The 23,514-nt window shown below is 39.0% G+C and overlaps 2 protein-coding genes across 2 annotated transcripts; both read right to left on the bottom strand.

Annotated features, from left to right (window-relative positions):
- Positions 1-6,904: 6,904 nt before the first annotated feature.
- Positions 6,905-9,518, bottom strand: LOC133716544 (uncharacterized). Its single transcript, XM_062143245.1, has 4 exons — positions 8,823-9,518; positions 8,109-8,733; positions 7,657-7,866; positions 6,905-7,333 (listed from the first exon to the last, which is right to left on the bottom strand). Exons 1-4 carry the CDS (start codon positions 9,516-9,518, stop codon positions 7,128-7,130), a joined length of 1,737 nt encoding a protein of 578 aa, XP_061999229.1. The 3' UTR covers positions 6,905-7,127.
- Positions 9,519-10,335: 817 nt separating this feature from the next.
- Positions 10,336-17,629, bottom strand: LOC133716543 (disease resistance protein RUN1-like). The gene is made up of 3 exons (XM_062143244.1): positions 17,064-17,629; positions 10,563-11,658; positions 10,336-10,365 (listed from the first exon to the last, which is right to left on the bottom strand). The coding sequence occupies exons 1-3, from the start codon at positions 17,567-17,569 to the stop codon at positions 10,336-10,338; spliced, it is 1,632 nt and encodes a 543-aa protein (XP_061999228.1). The 5' UTR covers positions 17,570-17,629.
- Between the last annotated feature and the right edge of the window lie 5,885 nt (positions 17,630-23,514).

Genomic DNA, 23,514 nt, shown 5'->3' with positions numbered 1-23,514 from the left:
GGACGCAACGAGTCAATAAATATCCTATCTGCCATGCTGAGCGACACGTCAGACCCGGAATCCTGACTGCTCGAGATCTCTACGACGCTAGCCATCACAAACCCTAAAACCCAAACCAGTCAGTTCACACAAGATCTAAACTATCCCTATGACAGATTTTAGCCAAGAACATCAAGAACAACCAAACCTAGAAAACCCAGAAAGTGCCAAAACAAGAACACAGCGCATAGACACTCAACCCAGATTCGACCATCTAGCAAATCCCTAAACATCAACTCTCTGACAAACACCAAAACCCATCCCCAAAACTCACTCTAGACCCTCAGAACACACCGGGGAATGGCAAAAATTACTTCAAATACCAAAAGCAGAAACTGACAGAAACAATGAAACAGTGACGAGACTTGGATTACCAACCTGAAATAGCAGAACCTTTGAGGAGCTTGGAGGTGATTATCTTCCCGGCGACAGTTCTCTTTCCGCAAAGAATAACACTCGATTTGCAGAGCACAATCCTCGGCTCTCAGAAGGCAAAGGCTTGAAGACGAGTTGAGTTTGAAGTGAAGAAGATGTCAAAACCACTGGTTTCCCTTTCTTTTATGTCAACATCAAACAAATCTAAACCGTCCACTGTAAAATGACATCGCACGGCAGCTGTACACGTGCCCCACGATCGCACTTACTCTTCGGATTAACCGAGGAGTCGCCTCGGTTACAAAATCAATAATTACTCTCATTAATGGGAAAGAGACGGGCGTGCAGAGGAGACGCAATCCCACACGCTAACCCAATGCATGATAGCCACGTGTCGGTCGCCGTCAGACGAAGTGTCCACTCGAAGTTACAGTCAAATGGCAAACATACCAATCGCCGTGACAGTCTCTGCTAGGCGTAACTCTGCTAGCGGAACTTCTCCCTGTTCATCTTGCAAGTGAGAGTCTCTACTAAGCTCAACTCCGCTAGCGGGACTTCTCCCTTTTCATCTTGCAAGTGAGAGTCTCCGCTAAGCTCAACTCCGCTAGCGGGACTTCTCCCTTTTCATCTTGCAAGTGAGAGTCTCCGCTAAGCTCAACTCCGCTAGCGGGACTTCTCCCTTTTCATCTTGCAAGCGAGAGTCTCCGCTAAGCTCAACTCCGCTAGCGGGACTTCTCCCTGTTCATCTTGAAAGTGAGAGTCTCCGCTAAGCTCAACTTCGCTAGCGGGACTTCTCCCTTTTCATCTTGCAAGTGAGAGTCTCCGCTAAGCTCAACTCCGCTAGCAGGACTTCTCCCTTTTCATCTTGCAAGAGAGAGTCTCTGCTAAGCTCAATTCCGCTAGCGGGACTTCTCCCTTTTCATCTTGCAAGTGAGAGTCTCCGCTAAGCTCAACTCCGCTAGCGGGACTTCTCCCTTTTCATCTTGCAAGCGCGACAGTCTCCGCTGAGCGCAACACCGCTCACTGGGCTACCACCAGGCAGGTCCCCGCGACATTGCTTGCCGCTTACTATCAGCGGGGGGACTTCTGCCAACGGCGATTCCCGAGGCAACGTCTCATTCTGACGATGACCGCCACGCAGCGTTACAGTCTGGCTACGTCCCTCTGGGACACAGGGACACGTCAACAGTCTACGACGGCCTTGATCAGGCACATTGACCCCCGCCACTCGGGTACCAAAGATTGGGCTCCCTACCCAACACCCTCTGCTCAACGCAGCTCCCCTCAACAAACAATACACCTACCAAACGGAGGTCTATCTTAGCCGGGGAGTGGGGGACTCCCTGGGGGGCCTAGCAGGGGCCCACCCGAAAGGGTATAAAGCGTTTGCTCAGTAAGTCCATGGTTGATAACGCACTGACGCTAATTATGCTTTTGCAAGTCTAGCGAAAGTAATGCTTCAAACCGCTAGGCAACTCCCTAACCAAGATTGCCCTCCTTGACTGGGGACTTGGGGGACTTGGGGGACTTGTACTTACATGAGCATTTGCCAAAGCATAATCAGCTATAATGAGCCACGCTCATGCTACCGCCAGCGGTACCAACTCCCACCAGCGGAGTGACCTACGGAAACACAGCCAAGCAGGCTACTGCCTGAGCCTCGGCTCACCCCCAGATCACCGCTGATGCGCCGCGTCAAGATAGCATCAGAAGCTCCAGAAGCTGGGAACTGAAGCATATCAGTCCCACATCGAAAACATGGAAGAGGTCAGCCTCTTCCCCACCTATAAAAGGTTCTCTCCTCTCTCCTCATTAATTACGCATTTACTACTTACCTACTGTTATTCTGTCAACATAAATACATTGACTGACTTAGGCATCGGAGAAGAGAAGACCGCCCAACGCGGTCTCCCTTTGACGCCCTTTGTATTTTACTTTACAGGTAGTGGAAGTATCGACCACACCATAAGTAGCGGTCCGCCCATCGGACCAGCGTTAACCAAAGGTTTAGCCACCGCTAAATCTTAAACATTAACAGCATCTAAGCCAAATTTTATAGAATAGAACATATGCCAAATGCTCACTAAGTGACTACTTGATTGGGAAAGGATAAGATAAATTATGCCAGCGCGTTTCCATGGTAAGTTCCGGATTTGCAATTGTCACAATGTATGTTGATGAATTGGAACCCTTGATGAGTTAATGGAAACCACTGAACACTTGAAATCCGAGTTTGAGATGAAGGATCTTGGGAGAACACGATTTTGCCTCGGTTTGGAACTTGAGCACCGTGTTGATGGATGCTTAGTCATTTTAACAATGTCAAGCCTTCAAGCACGCCCATGATTGTCTGTAGTCTTGATCCTTAAAGGATCCTCTTTGTCCGAAGGTTGATGACAAAGATGTGCTAGAGGCAGAAGTGCCCTACTTAAGTACAATATGTGCATTATTGTATTTAGCTCAATGCACAAGACCAGACATCTCATTTGTTGTGAACTTGTTAGCTAGATATAGCACTGCACCAATGCGACGCCACTGGATTAGTGTAAAAGATCTCTACGATAGATATGGGTTTGTTCTATCCCTACAGATGGATGATGGATTCGGACCATCACACACCAAGAACGCCGCCAACACTAGCATGCGTCCTTTATCCCCATCCCAAAACAACATTAGTGTTTTGGAAGGTTTTGCTAATGCTGGGTACTCTCTGATCCACACAAAGGTCGTTTAGGAACTGGTTATGTCTTTACCATGAGAAACATCGCTATATCTTTGGAGGTCTACAAAGCAGACCCTTGTCGCTACTTCTTTGAATCATGGAGAGATTATTGCTCTTCATGAAGCAGTTTATGAATGCATATGGTTAAGGTCCATAATTGTAAACATTCGAAGAACATATGGTTTGAAGTCTACCACAGATGATCCTGCAAGCATTTATGAGGATAATGCAGCTTGCTTTGAACAAATGAAGCAAGGTTTCATCATGGGCGACAACACCAAGCGTATATCGCGTAAGTTGTTTTTTAAGTTAGCAATAACAAACACTTCTAAAGATTGAGGTGAATCAAATTCGATATGAGGATAATGTAATGGACTTATTCACTAAGTCGTTACCTAAATCCACCTTCGAGAATGTTTGGACCCAAAATGAACATTTTGGCCTGACAAGGCACGTCTTGGAGAAATTGAGCCAATATCAGTGGCTCAAGCTATATATTGTCGACAAGCTCGAAATATATATTTAGAGGCTAAATAAAGCTTACTATGGAAGTATGACAAGTCAACTTTAGCATATTTTCCTACTTCGGCTAGGAAAAACCGAGCTAGACAAGGAAGGAGGGGTGGCAGACTAACCAAATGAAATCAAAATGTGCTGAAACTTTCCAGATCCATTCTAGACAGCCCAAGGATCATTTCTTATGAAGAGTGCAAGAGCTTTTTTTGAGTGGAAGGCCTTCAAACAATCAGCCCAATTTTCTACAGAAACAAAACTGGAAAACTGGACCTGTAAGAGGTCCAGCAGCATTTTCGGCCCAACCACATGGAATAAAAATCTGAAAATTTGTCAGGATGATCTACACTCATAGTGGAACATTTCATATGAAGAAGTCGAAGGCATATAATGAAGTCTTGTTGGAGAAATAATTGAAGGAATAAAGGGGCAGAAACTGACCTAAAACCAGCTCAATATTCACATGTTCATGTTTCCTACCCACATGAAGAAAGCTAGATGCTTTTCTCTTTTTCCTTGGATATATTTTTCTTCTACAATCTCTTTAATAGATCATCACCACTTCCATGTTGCTGCACCTTCATGCTTTGCTTTCATTTCATCTTTTCTCTATCTTTTCCATATTTTACAAGTGAACTTAGATCTACTTGCATTATTTTTCTTCCACTCATCATTTCACTCTTCTTTTTCTTCCCTATATAAACACCTTCTCCTCTCATTCTAAGACACATTCACATTCAACAACAACATCTCTAAGATGATCTAAGTTCTCTCTAGAGCAAACCTCTCTAAGAGCAACTCCTCTCTCTCTCCTTCTCTTTCTCTTAGCGGTGATCACACTCCTAGTCCTAGTCTTCTCAGAAGCCGACTTTCAGTGCCGCCAAACCCTCTATCAACATACTTCAGTCCTAGTCTCCTAGAGAGCCGATTGTAGTACCACGACCAAACACCAACACCAACACCCATTCACAATACAACAACAACATCTCTAAGATGATCTAAGTTCTCTCTAGAGCAAACCTCTCTAAGAGTAACTCCTCTCCTTCTCTTTCTCTTAGCGGTGATCACACTCCTAGTCCTAGTCTTCTCAGAAGCCGACTTTCAGTGCCACCAAACCCTCTGTCAACGTGCTTCGGTCCTAGTCTCCTCGGGAGCCGACGGTAGTGCCGCGACCACAACGGTTACAGAACCAGCCAAGCAAGGGTAACGCCCTAGCAACCCAGCCAAGCTAAAGTCACGCTTTAGCAAGTTCTCCTCACTTCCCGGTGGTTCTCGCTCTGCTCGATCTACAACATCGAGTATCGATTGTGATTTTCAAGAAGCTCAGCAAAAGTCCTCGCCACGAGGCACAAAGAATCCCACGACGAGGTTGGTGCTCTCCTCGTCCACAATTGCTTGAAAGAAGTCAGGTCAAGGGACACCCCCGACGACCGCACCCGAACGGTGCTGGCACGCCCGCGCAAGAAAAGAGACTGTTGACCAGCTGCAACAAAATTGGAGCCAAACAGAGAAACATGTGAAGAGCATCAGAATGAGAAAATTATCCGAACTCCCATGTTTGTATCAATTATGGGGAGCTCTCAACATCAGGGGGAGGCATGATGTCTACATGTTTGATCTTGAGAAGTGAAGGGCGTGTTGTACTCTTTTTCTCCTCCTCGAGATTGTTTTTGTCCCACTGGGTTTTTATTACTCGAGCAAGGTTTTTAACGAGGCAACGTTTGAAGCGCCATGATGTCATTGATAACATCATGTTTAGACGGCACAAGGGGGAGTGATGTGTGCCTTACCGAACTATGATTACTTCTATTGTTGTAATAGGAGAAGATTGTTCTAGATTCCTAGTTCTAATTAGAATAGGATTCCTTGTAGTCAAAGATTATGTACTTGTACTCCCGATATATAGGAGCTCCTATTATCAATGAAGATCATCTATTCTCCCAATTCCCTCTTTGCTTTCAATATCCTAAAACAATAATTAAGTAATCAACAATATAGATACATATTCAGTACTAATTATACATAGTAAAAGTGTCAATAAGTTGAATAATTCAAGCATAGTCTAACTACTTATTCTGCAAATAAGGTAGTTAAGTTGTCGTGGTTCATAGTGAATATTGATAAGTCCACATTAATTTTTACAGTCTCCTACTTGGACTATATATCAATGTTCAAACAAGAAGAATGCTACTGTATCAGATGTAGTTATTATGAAGCGTGTACATAGACAAGCTAGAATCATCAAACCATCCTTAAACTCAGTGATTCTATGATTGATCATATTAAACTGCAGGAAATCAAACATTTAACTAAGCATCAGCACCCTGCAATTATAATATAACCTCTCACGGAGCACAGGAGCCATATGTTGTACATTAAACTTCAAATTACTTACAGTAATAATATGTAATATAAGTAAATAATGCATGATCCATTCATAAGGATTCTTCTAACCAAAGAACCTACAACTTAAGGCTTCTAAAGAAGCTCAACACAAGTTTCATCAGCTTGTTGTAATATATCTGCAAATAATGCTATCTGAAGTAGCTTGTCACTCGAGTAAGATAATATATGCAGGAAAATTCAACACTTCTACTTAAGGTTGCATAACAAAATACTAAAATAGGAACTTCAAAAGTTAATGTTAACTGATCTAAAGTTCAATGAAGTTTGCAGCAGTAAAATTAAATTTAAAGATTCAGAATATCAATATTTAGGCCTAGCTCCCACTAATCTAAAACAACAAATCTGCTAGTGCTCCCAAAATCTTAGCATGACTTAAAGCAGAATGTATTTGTCCAACTAATGGTTTTGAAAACCAATACCTGAAACTAATGCTGTTTTTTTTGAAATAAAACTAATGCTGTTTAATATTCCATAAAAAGAGTTCAAGAAAATGTAATTTCTGCAGACATTACTCTTAGCAGCATTAGACTTAGTGAAATCAATGAAGTGTAGAATAAATGAAGCAAAAAATCTAGGAAAATTATTTTGAAAACTTCATGATTGTGTCATGAACACATATATAATCTAGAAAACTTCATTGTTTACAGCAATATACCCAAACCTGACAATAAATAACCTCATAGTTATTCAAAGTTATTGTAATTTACTTCACAAACTTTACTTAAATACAAAGTATATCTAAATGAGCAATTGAATTTATTTAGACAGCCACTGAACATACAATTAAAACAAGTACACTACCGAATAATGGATTCTTAGTCCTAATCAATATAGGCCTTTGTCAAACTATTCATGTACATCTTGGATAATTAAGTAATCAACGATAGATCAGTACTGATTATATATAGTAAAAAGGTGATGGAGTTGAATAATTCAAGCATTGTCGAACTACTTTTTCTACAAATAAGCTAGCTAAGCTGTTGTAGTCCATAATGAACATTGATAAGTCCACATCAATTCTTCCCATGTACATATTTCATAAGGAGAGAGAACGAAGGAAGAGAAAATAAATTCATGTAGGAACCAAAATGGACTCCATGTATCTGTCTCTGGCGGAGAAAAAGAAGAACCAGCGAACAGATAAACAGAGAATTAATATGACAGCAGCAATGATGAGCACCTTCCACTTTCTGGGATCCCGCGCACGGTTGGTACTGCTGTCAGTATCGGTCGCTGTTGCAAGCTTGTCATCTTCATCCCGTTGTTCTTCTTCATTGTCTAGAAAACGTATAAATAACAGATAATGAGAGGAAGTGAATCAACATGGACTTACATGTTTCATGAGGCAATTCCATTAGTTTAGATGAAGAAATAACTTGTCGTCCAGTATCATTTGGTCTAACGACATATGTGTTTGTAAATGAAATGTCCTGAGTTTGACTCACGGATCAATTGCTATATATTCTTAGTTGTAATATCATCAGTTGTTTACTCAAAACTTGTGCTGCTAATCTATATTGGCCGGCATTGTTGTTGCTTTTTATTTTCTATTAGAAATTAAAATAGTTGGAGTAAAATCAAAGCTTTGTTGTCTAACACACCTGCATTAGTGACAGTTTCAGCTAGATTTGTGTCTAGATCAGATTCCTCAAAACGATGAGCAGCGCTGATGGCAGCAGCAAGGATGATAGCAGCAATGATGAGCACCTTCCACTTTCTGAGACCCCGATCGCTGTTGTTGCTGCCATCCCCCATTGCTGATGCAGGAATAGGATCACCCACTGCCTCTTCTTCATCATCTTCTTTTTTATCTAAAGAACACAAAAACAAGAAGAAATGATACCCCACCTTAAATTTAGAGGAAAATACATTTTAGTGAAAGTGAATCCATATATCCATCTAGATGTGTATAGTTACTAAATGAAGCAACTTTCAACAGCTTAAATGAACAAAAAAGAAAAAAAATTAAACTTGTGATGCAAGTTAATGGCAGTTTAATTTGTTGTCTTAAAATATTTGGAGTAGATAAATGCGCGCTTAATAAACAACACACCTTTATCTACCGTTGAATGAGGTTCACATGACAGCAAGTATGTTCCCCTCAACGGCTCATCAGATGTTAACAAATCTCCACCAGTGGCACATGGAAAAGAAATGGGATTTGTGGTGTAGTGGTCGGTACACGTCTTATCTTCTTGCTTTTCCTGTACAACCTGGATCCCCCACTCCTTTACCTGATACCGAAACCTTGCATGATTTACCGAGAGTGAAACAGCCATTTGATCCCCACCTTTTACTTGATTCTTCATATTCCAATGGGTTAACCATATCATGTCTTCTCCCTTACCTGGAATACCGTGATATATTGGGCCATAATGCCAGTTGTCGTCTTTGCTCTCATTTATGATTTTGATAGTTATTGAACCCTGGTCACTACTAGAAGAATATCTTTCATCGTCGTTATCAGAAACTGCATAGACAATGAAGATGTTAAAGCCTCGGATTCTGATCTCGGGAAGTGAAGGCAAAGGCAAGGTTAATGATATTGAGGAGGAGCCTTTGGTTCTATAGCTGAATTGGCCTGGAACCGCATTTCCAGGCAGAAATGTGCTGAACATATCTAGCTTTCTTGCATTTCCTCGAATATATGAGTCTGTACAATCATACTCATGCAGTCCCTGTATCACATATGGAAATCATGATTTTAGTGGACTCTTTCATATTATCTAGAGAAACGAGAAGGAGAAGGAGAAGGAGCGAGAGGCACCTGGATACCGCCCTGATGGAGTACGTCGTAACCTTGATATGGTTTGCATATCCGAACATTTGGCATAAATTCGAAGTCCAATTTGCTCAGGCCCAAAAGGTTGAGCATTTCTACATCAACTCTTCCAATAGGTTCTAACTTGTATTCGTATTCCCACTCACATAGGCTGTGATTCTTACCACTTCGGCGTGGAAATTGGGCGTACGAATTTGACTGATATGTTATTTTTACCAATGCTTCGCAACCTGACACATTCAACTCGTTGCGTACTTTTGGTAGCTCTACAAGGGATTCAAGCCTCAAACAATTTGAAAAAGAGAGCTCATCTATGCTTGTCATACCCTTGATGCAATTTGGTAGGCCAGAAATTGGATTCTCACTTAGATTTAAACTCCTCAATAAGGATAGGCTAGAAAAATCCACAGGAAAAGCATCATCAGAAAGATTGCACCCACTGAGACTTAAAGATAGTAAAGAGCATGGTAAATAAGTCCCTGATTTGACCTCCCTGTGGGGAGTGAATAACTGACTCATTGGAATTCTATCCAATTCAAGCACTTTCAGAGACTCCATGCTCCTAATTACCTCTATTGAAGAGTTATCAAGATTTGAGCAACCGGATATAATAAGTGTGTCAAGTAGCTTTAGCATACCAATGGTCTTTGGTAGCCTCCTAAGACTTTTGCAGTCTTTCATATTCAAATAAACAAGTCTGTCTAGGTTTCCAATGGATTCATGGACATCAATCAAGCCTTCACAATCTATAAGAATCAGTTTCTCTAGATTGGGACAAAGAGAGAAGTCAACAGTTGCAATAAGGCCATGAGAATGGCTGAGATCAAGGATCTTCAAGGATGGGAAACACTGTAAGGGAGACAAGAAAAATAAAAAAGATTACAATGAGGGAGTTAATTCTTGCAGATACTATATAAAAAACTTAGGGTTTTTGTCCATTTACCCCATTTCTAGAGATTTTTTTCTCACTTACTCCATTAAATTTTTTCAATTCTCTCTTACTCAAAACACTCTAAGGAGGTCTTCCTAATACCCCATTAAAACTTCTTTTTTTTTGTTTTAATACCATTTTACCCCCTCACCCCTTTGTTACTTAGAGAGAGAGAGAGAGAGAGAGAGAGAGAGAGAGAGAGTGACGTCGTTGTAATTCTTTAATTGGGTAGAGGGCAAAATGGTCATTTGGTGTGAAATTGTGTATGTGGGAACAAATTTGTTGCTGGGGTAAGTGAGAAAAGTTTGGCTCATTTTGGTGCTTTTGGGCAAGGACCCAAAAACGATAGACCAGAGAGAAAAGAAAAAGGAAATTCAGTTCCGAAGATTAAAGCAACATACCTTTGTTCCGTTCAGGATTTGTCTCAAGCTGCTATACTGCATTTCCAGAACAACTAGGTTCTCCAGATGAAAATCAATTGGTATAGAATCCAGAGGAAATGCAATCCAACATAACATTCTCAATCCTGTAGGAATTTCTTCGTAGCAGCCAGTGAGTTTTACATGACTAAGCCGGAGTAGTCTTAGTTTGTGCATCCTTGCAAATGCATTGGTTTCCAAGACGATCTCATTCAAATATATTGAAGGAGTAGTGACTCCAAGTTGCCTTTGCATGTTTAATTCAAGACCTTGAATTTTTTTTGTACCCTGATTAAAAAAGGTGAGAAAAAAATGGGAGTTATAAGTTATTAAAAAATAGAAATATAAACACACAACAGAGTAAATGTTGCTTACATTCTTTTCTTTCAATACTTTGATAGAGTCTGTGTGATGCCATAATCTACTACGTTTACGAGGCTCCTCCGATGCTAGGCGAATAATTCCTCTTCCCATATCACGGATCATGTCATGCATCACCACCTTGTTATTGGGGCCAATTGCTACTAAGCATCTGTCTATGAGATTTATAATGCCAATAGTAGTGTACAACTCACATCCATCTAGTATTCCAACAGTGTAATCTTTATCATTTCCAATAAAGAAACAAGCAATGTGGAGGAACACTTCCTGGTCATGCTTATCCAGTACATCGTAACTCATTCTAAGTTTCTCCATGATTTCACTATTTGGAATAGCTTCCAATTTTCTTAGTGCACTCTCCCATACATCTATATTTTCCCTGAATAGAGAAGAGCCCAAAACTCGAAGAGCTAATGGAAGGCCGGCACAGTGGCGTACAAACTTTTCAGTCTGTTCCACATAACCTTCAATCGGATGATCTTGTCGAAAAGCATGCAAACTGAAGAGCTTCAATGATTCACTCTCATTTAGAGCTCGAACATAATGCACCTTAGTAACTCCTTGAGCCTTTAATAGCCTTGCACGCCTAGTTGTTATGATGATTTTACTTCCTGGATAGAATCGATCTTGCATCGTAAGTACTGCATCAAATTGGTCCATGTGATCCACATCATCGAGGACAAGAAGAACTCTTTTACAGCTTATGCCATCTTCAATCTTAATTTTCCCCTCGCTAGCATTTCGTATTTTCACTTCTCTTCCATTCAAAATGTCATAAAGGAGCTGTTTTTGTATTTTAACTAGGCCATTGATTTGTTCTGAGGTTTCTCTAATATTTTCAATGAAGCTGCTTCCTTCGAATCTTCTGAAGTTTGAATTATAGACATGTTTTGCAACTGTTGTCTTCCCTATTCCAGACATCCCAAAAATTACATGTATGCCAACATCATCTGATCCATCTTGTATCCATTGATTAATTTTGTTGGATCGAGAATGGATTCCAATCAAGTTGAAGCCAACACTTAAAGGTGTACGACTAAGCTTGTCACCTATCTCTTTAACAATTGTTTTAATAAACTTTGACTCGTACCTAGAAAGTTTGGACATGCAAATGAAACTAAAAATTAGTGAGACAAGAGCATATCATGGTTCAAACAATGGGTATGAATTATGAAAGTATGACGAGCATCCAAAAGTTTTGCGTCAATTATGCAAGCAATTAATAGGTACATCCGTACATGTATATTATTTGGATAATAGTGTTTAAGAGGATGTTCAAAAATATACAACAATGAGTTTTTCTATTGGAACCTTCAAATTTGCTCACTTGACCTCTATGCTTTTCACACCTCTTAACAAATTTTCAAATACTAAATTTACTCACTAAACCTCACTAAAGTTCCTCAAATAACCTCACTCATATAATTTGCAAACAAATTATTATCTTTAAAATAAAAAATTTAGTCATTTCAATGATTTAATTACTGTATAGATCTTAACTAAATCTACATTTCTTAATCAAACAACATGCATAAATCTCTTTTCCAATAAAAACACAAGGTATTGAGTAAAATGACATGAACTATTCTGTGGTTTTTTTTTTTTAAACTTTTTTTTTTCTATTTTAGCTGTGCAAAAAAAGTAAAGAAATCATTTGTTTTTTTCTATACACATACATATGCATGTTTTTTTAACTTTTTACACACACACACACACACACACACACACATACATATGCATGTTTATAGTTTGCAGGAACCCAACAAACTTTGAATTTATATACATGAGTTATGCAAATCTATTAATTGAATGTATGTACAAATCTATTGATTGAATTACATGAAATTGTTTCTATTCTTGATTGAAGCATAATTGCTTAAATCCAAGCATGAATGTGATGAAAAGAAAAAAAAAATTGAGAAAAAAGTCAAAATAATTTAGAACCATTAAATTTTAGAAGGATAAGATGTTTTTTTATTATTATTTTGGGGTCTTGACCCAAAGCACAAAAATAACATAACATTAGCCCATTCACTCCAGCAACAAATTTTCATTCCCACTAACCCATTTAGTTGCGAAATGTCACTTTTAACCTTTAAAGAATTATAAAATTATCAATTGTTCATAAAACCAGACTCTCTCTCTCTCTTCTCTCTTCTCTCTCCCTCCCACCCTCCCCTCTCTGATCTCTTTCAATTCCGGCGAGAAACATTTCGCCGTCGAGCAAGTCGCCCTTACCGTTCCGGTCACCGATTACCAATAGTATTGGAAATTTTAGGTCGAAGAGCACTGGTGGTCAGTGCTGTCGGCGATAGGTTGCCGATTTGGTCTGGGCTGTCGGCGCCGGGAATGCAGAACATGGCTCCAATGGAAGAGACGACGAATCCGACGGTGGTGCTTCAGAAATTTCAGCGATTTCGAGGAGTGGGTATTGGCGGAGACATGAGGGTATGGAGGAGGAGAGTTTGGAAGAGTAGTGCTTGTAGATCTCCATTACTAGAAATAGATGGCCTTGACCGAAAAAGGGAACGATCCATGTCTCATTCACCATTTTTGCAGAATTGAGTTTGTCTTAGAGGTTTGCAGTAGGGCTAGGGAATATAAAGATAGTGTAATGGAAGAATGGAGCAGAAGAAACAGGAAAAAAGCTTAAAGAGAGAAGGAATGGATAATGAAAAGAGAGGTAGGACGTAGCCACTACCTGTGGGAGAATGGTAATTAAATGTTAGGTATGGGACACGGGTGCTATTATTTATTCTTCTTTTGTCTGTTTTTTTTTTAAGTAACAGGACATAAGGAAAGAAAAAAAAAGGGTCCTTGAATGTCTATTGCCCTCTAATAGACGTCTATTACCCCTCTATTGGAGGGCAATAGAGAGCTATTGGGGGGCAATAGACGTTTTGAATTTATGTAATCTCCTTGTTTTTTTTCTGTAATCAAAGTTTTATTTATCTAAATTTATGGAGATTAGTTCTCATTTTGGCAACTGAAAGTCCTATTGGGGGGCAATACATGGCTGATAGTCGTCTATTGGGGGGCAATACATGGTTGATAGTCGTCTATTGGGGGGCAATAGACGTCTATTGGGGGGCAATAGACGTCTATTGGGGGCAAAAAAACTTTCCGGTGAGATTTTCAGCAAATTCCGGTGGGCGGTAGCCGGTGACCGGAATCCGGTGAAAGTTGACCGGAATCCAGCGACCGGTGACCGGAATCCGGCGAAAGTTGGCAGAATCCGGCGACCGGTGACCGGAATCCGGCGGCCGGTGACCGGATTCCGGCGGCCGGTGACGGGCTCCGGCGAAGTCTCCTATGGTTTCTCTCTCTTCCATTTTCACTCTCTCTCTCTCTCTCTCTAAGTAACAAAGGGGTTAGGGGTAGAATGGTATTAAAAAAAAATTAAAAACAAAAAAAAAATCTTAATGGGGTATTAGGGAAGACTCCCTTAGAGTGTATTGGGTAAGAGAGAATTAAAAAAACTTAATGGGGTTAGTGGGAAAAAAATCCCTAGAAATGGGGTAAATGGACAAAAACCCTATTATTTTTTAGTTAAAGAATTGCATGGCATGGTTTAGCAAATAGGTGATGTGTGTAGGTGATATGAGATAACACATAATATTGAGACCACAAACTTTAGACCTCATTGAGGCCAACAAATTTTTTTTTTTTTTTTTTTTTTTTTTGAGAAATAGAATCCATTAATAACCAGAAAAATTATAACGCATTGGAATAACCGGTTGGGGTATCAACACCACGACAGATATTCCTACCAAGATCTATAGTTACGGGGGTGTCACTAATAGTAACATCTATGAACCGAAAAGGTCCAACCTCTAACCACATTTTCCGCCCATAACCCTGGGCTACAATGAAAGGTAACCAATCCTGAGTGTCACGATACGACCTCGTCACCAACATCCAAACGAACCACTTGACCCTCTTCATCAACACTGTGACCATAAACTGCCGGACCACGTGCAAGGGAAATCCACCATTCCGTTGATAAACAAAAAGCATCGAACTTATACCATATAGTTCCTAGGAGTAACACCATAGAGATGGCACCACAACATGACCAAAACCTCCACACCATAGCTCAATTGAGTAGGGACTTATTTGACCTAACCAAAATCCTGAAAATAATACCCTATTAATAAACTGAAAAAAGATGCCATGATCGATCAACCGCCCAGGCACCACCACCTCCAACCACCCAATGGTGACCACTAGTCCACTGCACAGACACTGCCCTATTCGACTTAACCGCCTGATATCCAACCAGCCATCGATGACTGACCAAGCATTGTCTCCATACATCATCCCAAACCCAAACCTAAACACACGACCCGGTTTCAGACCCCATGCCCACAAAGCCACTAAGCACCACCGCCCACCATGAAACCAGTCGAGATTTCCACAGATGTCGTCAACCAACATCCCAAAAACACCTCCTCCTTTGCTCGGCCTCCATAAGCCTAGAGTCATCCAGCCCACCATCTCTGATGTATCCCACCACAATCGTGTCAACCACCGATGTTCCACCAGACATAATCACTACATGGAATAGGAACATATCTAACTACATCATGCCACCCCAAAGCCGTCCACTGCAGATCCGAAAGCTTGGTGATCCGATCCATAGCAAATATCCACACTCGAACAATCCCCCAGCCTACACCAGATCTGCACAAAACAACCGTCAATACCAGCAGCGCCGCCACCAGATAATGGAGGCAACCCATGCCGAAACAGCCAACCGTTCATAGCAACTATGACCCCAACAATTGAAAAGAATAAAAGAACCAGCACCAGAAGCCCGTCCGGTTGCACCCACCTCATACGGGCGAGGCATGGCGTCGTCGCTGGCATAGAGGGGCAGCGGGACAAGCAGTAGAAATCCTTTCGAAAACCCCAACCCAAAAACGCTCCCTTTTACTCTCTAGTCTTTTGGTTCTATTTGCATGATCCACTTCCCATAAGTTAAGAGCACAAATTTCAGATAATTATTTTTCCCCTTTTGAATTGAGAGTTTCTATTGGGACCTCCAAATTTGCTCACTTGACCTCACTCTATTATGAATTATTAAATGACATATATAACCTACTATAAAATGACTATTAAGGACAATAATTATACCAAAAAAATATTATATTTATTTTATGTAGACTTTCCAATTCAATAATATTAGATTGTATTCCTTATTATTTTCCTTATCTATTTTCATATTCCAATTTCACTACATACTCATTAAAGCATTCACATATATTTAACAAGAATTAAAAATATGATTACGATCATGTGACATAAAAATGTATGATATATATGTTGAACGCATATTGGTGAGGGAAAACAAAATAAATCCTCTTATGATTTATGACCTAAATCTAAGTCTATCCATCATATTTGCAAAAAAAAAAAAAAGTCAGCAGTTAAAAAAAAAAACTAAAAATATTTAAATAATTAATCATGAGGTACAAAAAATACAGAAAAAAAATAAACATTAAAAAACAAATGATTTCTTTACTTTTTTTGCACAGCTAAAATAGAAAAAAAAAAGTTTAAAAAAAAAAACCACAGAATAGTTCATGTCATTTTACTCAATACCTTGTGTTTTTATTGGAAAAGAGATTTATGCATGTTGTTTGATTAAGAAATGTAGATTTAGTTAAGATCTATACAGTAATTAAATCATTGAAATGACTAAATTTTTTATTTTAAAGATAATAATTTGTTTGCAAATTATATGAGTGAGGTTATTTGAGGAACTTTAGTGAGGTTTAGTGAGTAAATTTAGTATTTGAAAATTTGTTAAGAGGTGTGAAAAGCATAGAGGTCAAGTGAGCAAATTTGGAGGTTCCAATAGAAAAACTCATCAATTTAATAAAATTAATTTGGACGAACATATTTTTCAAATTTAATTTATTAATGCTATTTTTTGGACGCAATTAATTAAATTTGATAGAAAAAGTTAATGCCTATTAGGTGATTAATTCAATATATTAATACTATTTGGAAAGAAAAATTATAGGAAAGAATTTAATTAAATGAAGAAAATATTGGTGAAAGAATCCGTAGACATCTCCATTAAATTATTACATAATTAATTGTTACTACTAACACGCAATATTTTTTTTCGTCACCTAATTAAATTCATTAATGTCATTGATTCACTCCCTAAAAATCTAAAATGAAATATAAAATGATAAAGTTTGATATTGCAGATATTGCAAGATTATGATATGGCAAGATATATTATGTGGAATTAAAAATAAAATTTTTATTTACTTACATATACACCTAAAATTTGAGGCCACAAATTTTATATCTCATTGAGGCTTCTTATCATTTCTCAATTACTTTTGAAAAGTATTTAATTTGGTGCAGGTATTAGTCCAGAAATTACCAGATAGCTACATAGATTAGCAACAAGAAAATTTTATGATAAAATTAAAAAAGGAAGGCTCATATCTGAAAATGAAAATAATTATTAATTACCCATCATCTTGGTTCCGTAAGACCATCCCTCCAAGATTTGCAACTTTTGTTAGTGCGTCCCTCCATTCTTTCACCTTGTCCGACGGTTGAGTCTTTTGGTGTCTGGCAAAAGCCTCCTCAAAACTTCCCGTCTGCTTCCTTACTTGGGATGGATCCACATTGTAGAAAACCGGTAAAACGACATGATCGGAGCTCCTCCTGCGTTGAAGGATCATCAAAAGCTCATCAAGGCACCAGCTTGAAGAAGCGTAATCATTTGAGAACACAATAACAGAACTTCTTGACTGTTGAATGGCTTTCTCAATCCCCGGATTAATATCTTCTCCTCTCTCAAGTTCATCGTCATCTCGGAAAGTGCGAAAGCCTTGATCCTTAAAGGCGGTGTAGAGGTGGTCGGTGAAAGTCTTACGCGTGTCTTCGCCTCTGAAACTCAAGAACACATGATACCTACAATATCCATCATAATGAGGAGAACCACTATTGGAAGAGGAGCTTTCTTGAGCCATGGATGAACTCAGGAATGATCAATGAGTCAATGACCAAATGAAAGTTAAGATAGGTAGACGCCTAGACTTGCAAATGGAGTTGTCTTGTTCTAAAGGCAATAATGGCTGGTGATAAGCTAAAATAGTGGCCATGCATGGCGGTGATAATTTTGAGTTGACTTTGTTATTTCATTTTTAAAGAAACTAAGATGATACAAATAGTACTTTGGAATTTTTGGATAGCTACGTGCGTAGCAGGTTCTCTTTGTCCCTTTGACCTTCTGAAGAGATTGAGTGACGGCACAAAAAGTGGTATATGTTTTGGGTAATACGACGATGCCCTAGAATTATTGTTAATCAAATGGTTAAGCAAATACAGTTTACTGTTAAAAAATCCAATTCCCTGAACTGCATGCCCAGTATTTTTATTAAACAGCTTCTTACCTAATGAAAGTCCTTAGTCTAATTCGTTGACTTCTAGCTGCCTCCGTAAGGAAAAGAATTTTAATTGATACGAAGATAAGCGTTGGGAATGGTGTTCATTCACATGGAACTAGATTTCTAATAAGGGCGCAGCAAGTTTGACTTAAGTGGAAGGCATAGCTACAATAATTAAGCATGATATTCGTTGAGAGGTGAAATTCTTTTTTTATTCGGGTGTGATATTCTTTTTTAAGCAAGTACATTTGTGTGTTTCTTCAAGCTATGAATGCAATTGTCATAAAAAAAGAGCTATGAATGCAATTGCACTTTCTGATAAAAAAAGAAAAACTAAAGATTAGTCAAGCTATTCAAATGTACATATTTCAGAAGGAGAGAGAACAAAGCAAGAGATATTAAATACAAAATAAAATTAGATATAAACTTAAGGAGTCATCTTAATTTTATGGACTTTTTTTTCCCTTACACCACCCACTTATTTTTTTTCTTACTTGCTCATAAAGACTCTAATATGAGCAACCTCGAAGCCACTGGAAACCAGCTGCTGCGAGAGTCTTAAAAATGAATGTGGATGCAGCGTACTTACCCAACCAAACTCGGGGAAGTATGGGAGGAGTGTTAAGAACTTATGCAAGCTGCTTTTGCTGGACCCATCCCACACACTGCCTCTCCAAAACAGTGTGAGTTGTATGCCATTCGCTCGGGGCTTGATCTCTTAAACACTCTGCATGTGCAACATGTCGTTATCGAGAGTGATTGTACAGAGGCAATCGCTGAAGCCTCATGTCTAGATCATAGTCTCCTTGCTAATGGAGGTCTAATAGATGACATCAAATGTGCTATGGCATTAATCCCTCAAGTGCAGCTGTGTTATGCCCCTCGTTCATCCAACATGGTAGCGCATAGACTTGCTGGAATAGGTTTTGAAGCCAATCATCATTGGGTATGGCTAGATCAACCTCCAGAATGTATCCTTGATGTTCTTCAGTATGATTGTAACCATCTCACTTGAGTTTTCCAATCAATGAAAGTTCATTCTTGATTCAAAAAAATAAAGACTCCAATATGGTCATCCCTAATACCTAATTAGGTTATTTATTTATTTTTTATTTTTTAAGACTATTTTGCCCTCACCAATTTGTTACATAGAGAGAGAGAATGGAAGATAGAGAAGTCATTGGAGACTTCGCCGGAATCCGGTCACTGACTTCCTGAATCCTGTTGCCGACGGCCAGAATCTGGTCACCAATCGCTGGCCACCGAATTTCTCTGAAAACCTAGCCAGAGGTCCTCAAAGAGGTCGTCGAAGATCTCATAGGTCGCTAGAGAGGTTTATTGCACCCCCAATAAACCTTTAGAGCCCCCTAATTAATAAACCTTTAGATCACCGGAATGAGAACTAATCTTCCTAAAATTTAACAAATAAAACTTTAGTTAAGAGAAAAAGATGATGAGATTACATCAATTCAAAACATTTATTGAGGGACCCCAATAAATGTTTTTATTGTTTCCAATAAAATAATTTTTTTTTGGATCAAAACGATGTAATCTATAGTAATAAACAAAATGAAAACCAAAACTCCATTTCAAGATCACAATGAATCCTCTATTTCAAGACCAAAACTCCACTAAAACCCACAAATGCCGAGTACCTAGATTACAAATTTGATCACTTGTACTCAACTATTAACTCAAAACCGATCAAACCCACCAAATGAAGACCATTCTAACCTGCATCTCAAAAAAACTCAAACTAAAATGTTGAACAAAAACGAAAAAAGAATGAAAGAAAGAAATTACGAGTACTTGGCTTGGGAAAGTCAAGTATGACTCTGATTGCAGAGGCAATTCTTGCTAGGCGAGGATCTTGGCATAATTGCCAGAAGCCAGATTGAGATTGTCAGCCACTGTCCTCCTCCTCGCAATTGAGTCCTTCCTGGTGGAGGAAACAGATGCCACCAATTGACGAGCACGATTTAACTTCTTAGATATCAAGGCCTTGGTTTGATCCAACTGAAGCTTCGGAGTCACTTCAGCTTCAACGGATTCCAGTTCTACTTAAGCTTTGGGTTCAACTTTTGGTTCAGCTTCAGGTTGGGGGTGGGATTGGACTGATACTGATACTGAAACAGTGGAATGAGAAGAAGTGCTAGGATCCGGAAGAGAATCAATCTTGTCGACGCCATTGACGACAAGCTGGCAGCCTTCGCGACCGCGGAAGCAGCAGGATTGCCATGCTGCTCAGTCGCTAGTAAGCGAGAGAGAGAAAGACGGATTGACGCTTGTATTTCTTAATTATACGGAGGGCAAAATTGTCATTTTATTTTAAAATAGGTAAGTGGGAATAAAAATCTACTATTGGGGTAAGTGGGTTAATTTTAGCCCATTTTGGTGCTTTGGGTCAAGGCTCCTTAACTTAATTCTTTGAAGAGGGTGTTGGGAAAAACCTATACATATTTTCTTATAAATCTACACCTAATCCACATAGTTTCCTTGAAGAGTGTTGATTTAATTAATATTTTTCGTGTTTTCCTATATTCCTGATTTACTCTTAGGGTGGTTCTAGTTGGACCTCCAAATTAATTTGCTATTTGGACCTCCTATACTTAGTACACCTCTAATTTACTTTTTAGAATACTTGAAAAGCTAAGTAGACCTCCTTATATTTACCAAAACGCCATTGAACATGAGATACAACAATCTGTTATTCTACTTTTTATCTCTATCTTCAACCACGAGAAGAAAATGAATCAAAATCACATGACATTGCTCTCTTATGAGTAGGTCTCTCCTCCACCAAAATTAATCAGATGGTTGGTTCTCGATCTTGATATGTTGTTGGAACCCCTTTGAATTTGCTAAAAGAAGGATTTCAAGGGTATTGGGTTGGAAGATCAAGTAATAACTATATCATAATATTCAACTAATTTAGTTTAAGACAATTCCAAATCAGATTGTTTTGAATTTACCTTTGTAATAAATGATGGGCCATGTATAGAAATTATTATTTTTACTTAATTGTTTTGAGTAAATTGGAGGTCTAACTAGAATCACCCTTACTCTAATAGTCGTGAAAAGTAATACGAGATGATAAATGATGTTTAATTTTACTTTATCTAATCTTTAATTGTAAGAGCAACTCTAACAGCTTCCCTATAATTTCTGTATAATAGGGAAGCAAAAGTCAAATCTTTAGCATCTTTTTCTTCTCCAACTCCAACAGATTCCCTATTTTGCAGCAATTTCTAAAATCTCCATATTCTTCCTTAAAATTTTAGAAATTGCTGTAAATATAGGGAATTTGGTTTTCTCTTTCCTCACTTTCTCTAAAATAGAGATAGTTATAGGAAATCTGTTAGAGCAAAAGAGGCTCATTTTTCCCTAAAGTAAAGAAAAATCAAAATATGGGGAAGCTGTTGGAGTTGCTCTTACTACTCACTGAAATTTGAATTAACTTTTTTTGAATATTTTTTTAAGAAATAAAATCCTTAAAAAGAATTCTTATTTTTCAATTTATTACAAATAATTCTAGATAAAATTCATCTAAAGTCCAAAATTCATCCTTTATATTGGATACAATTTATAGGGATGCATTTAGTCTTATATATCTAAGTATTATTCATTGATAAATTGCAAAGATTTTGGATGTTTGGATTTGAAATTTAAGATTGAGTTAATATGTGATTCAATTAGTGAACTTTAAATTATTTACCGTATCTTGTTCCAGAGGTAAAATTAACTATTAAAAGTAGCAGTTGGATCGAAATTACCAAAAATAGATGCGCAGACTGCATCCAATTTTTATATAGCAAAATGGACGTAGAATGAAAAATCTAGACAAGCAAATGGACAATCGTCTTGTTTGGAAGGCAATAATGGCTGGCGATAAGCTATAGCTAAGATAAATGGTCTTAAATTGATTTAACCAGAAAAAGATAATGCATGGTCTTAATTAAATTCTTTTTTTTTTTGGATGAGGGGATCAATTAAACTGCCCCAAGCTAGCCCAATGGGCTATAAAAAGAAACACCTAACCAGTCTGATGGACAGGCCCATACAGACAAAAACTAAAAAAAGAAAATTAATTTTCCCCTGGACTCCAAGAGAGCCAGTATCAGAAAATTAATCCTTAAAACAATAAAAGCTAAAACATAACCCGAAACCCTAGTTGTTGTTGTACTGTTTGCGCCGCGAGCCACGCACCGTCACCGAGGTGCCGCCAGAAACAGAACACCCAGAAATTCTGTTGTGATAAACCGATGCCAAGCCAATTCTAAAATACAGATCAAAGGAGAACCAATAACCAAAGGGATGAGATCCCTCACAAAATCATCCTTTTCTCTACCAACTAGACCAAGATGCAACCATGGCTGCCGACAAGGATCTGAGATCCAAGACATAGAACCAGAACAAGGACAGAAACAGTAACAATGGAGAATGGGGGGTGAAAACCCATGCGTGAGCACCCATACTCGCCTAGGTAAGTGACATGCTCTTTGTGATCGCAGCCATAAGGACCCTCTCGGAGGCTCTGGGTAGAGATAGGAGATGTGTTGTGGGATTGATTGAATTTTGTCCTGGAAACGTATGGGATTGTTTGACTCTGGGTAGAGATAGGAGATGTGTTGTGGGATTGATTGAATTTTATCCTGGAAACGTATGGGATTGTTTGACAGTGAGAGGAAAAGAAGAGAAAAAATGAGGAACAGAGTCCTCTCATGCTGGACATCGCCAGAATTACACCACAGGGGGTAACAAAATCACCACAAGGGTGAGAAAGGAGCTGGAACAGCTTGATGAAAGAGGTGAGCGGTGGGGATGGAGAGAAATTGGGTAAAAGCCAGAGTTGGTATGGCCTCCCCCAACTTTTCCACCATCAATCTAAATCCGGAAGGATGAAGATCTGGGTGAGAGAGTGGGGGGAGATGCTGGTTTGAATTTGAGATTTGGTTTCTCTCTCTAGTTTTAGAGAGAGAGGCTCTCGACTTAAATTCTTATCATTAAAACAATGCAGGTAGTTGATTCTTTAAGTAAAAGACAGAACAACTAGTTGTTGGGCACATTCTCTGTCCCCTTTTGAATAGTCTGAGTAATGCTTTTGGCTAGTAGGGGTCGTCAACAGGCCGGGCCTAGCTGGGCCTTACAATATTTTTACATAATGACGAGCCGGACCGAGCCAGGCTTTATTATAAATTTCAAGATCCAAGCCCGTCCATATAAACTGGGCCTTGCAGGCTTTTTCGGCCCAGGCCGAGCCCTGTAGCCCTCTTTTATCCGGGCGGGGCCGGGCCTATATTCTCTAGTTTCAAATAATAAATAATTAGATATATATATATTTTTATGGGCAAAAATCTGTTTAGTCCCTATAGTTTACCTCCGTCATCGTTTTAGTCCCTATCTTTCTAATTTAATCTAAAAACTCCCTGATGTTACAATTTTACTCCAATTGGGTCGGTCCGTCAAAACGCTCCGTGACATGGCTGCAAACCATATGCCAACTCAGCGCCACTCAGCGCCACGTAAGC

The sequence above is a fragment of the Rosa rugosa genome, chromosome 6 (genome assembly GCF_958449725.1).
Source record: "Rosa rugosa chromosome 6, drRosRugo1.1, whole genome shotgun sequence".
Lineage (NCBI taxonomy): Eukaryota > Viridiplantae > Streptophyta > Magnoliopsida > Rosales > Rosaceae > Rosa > Rosa rugosa.
This window is presented reverse-complemented; position numbering and strand designations above follow the sequence as displayed.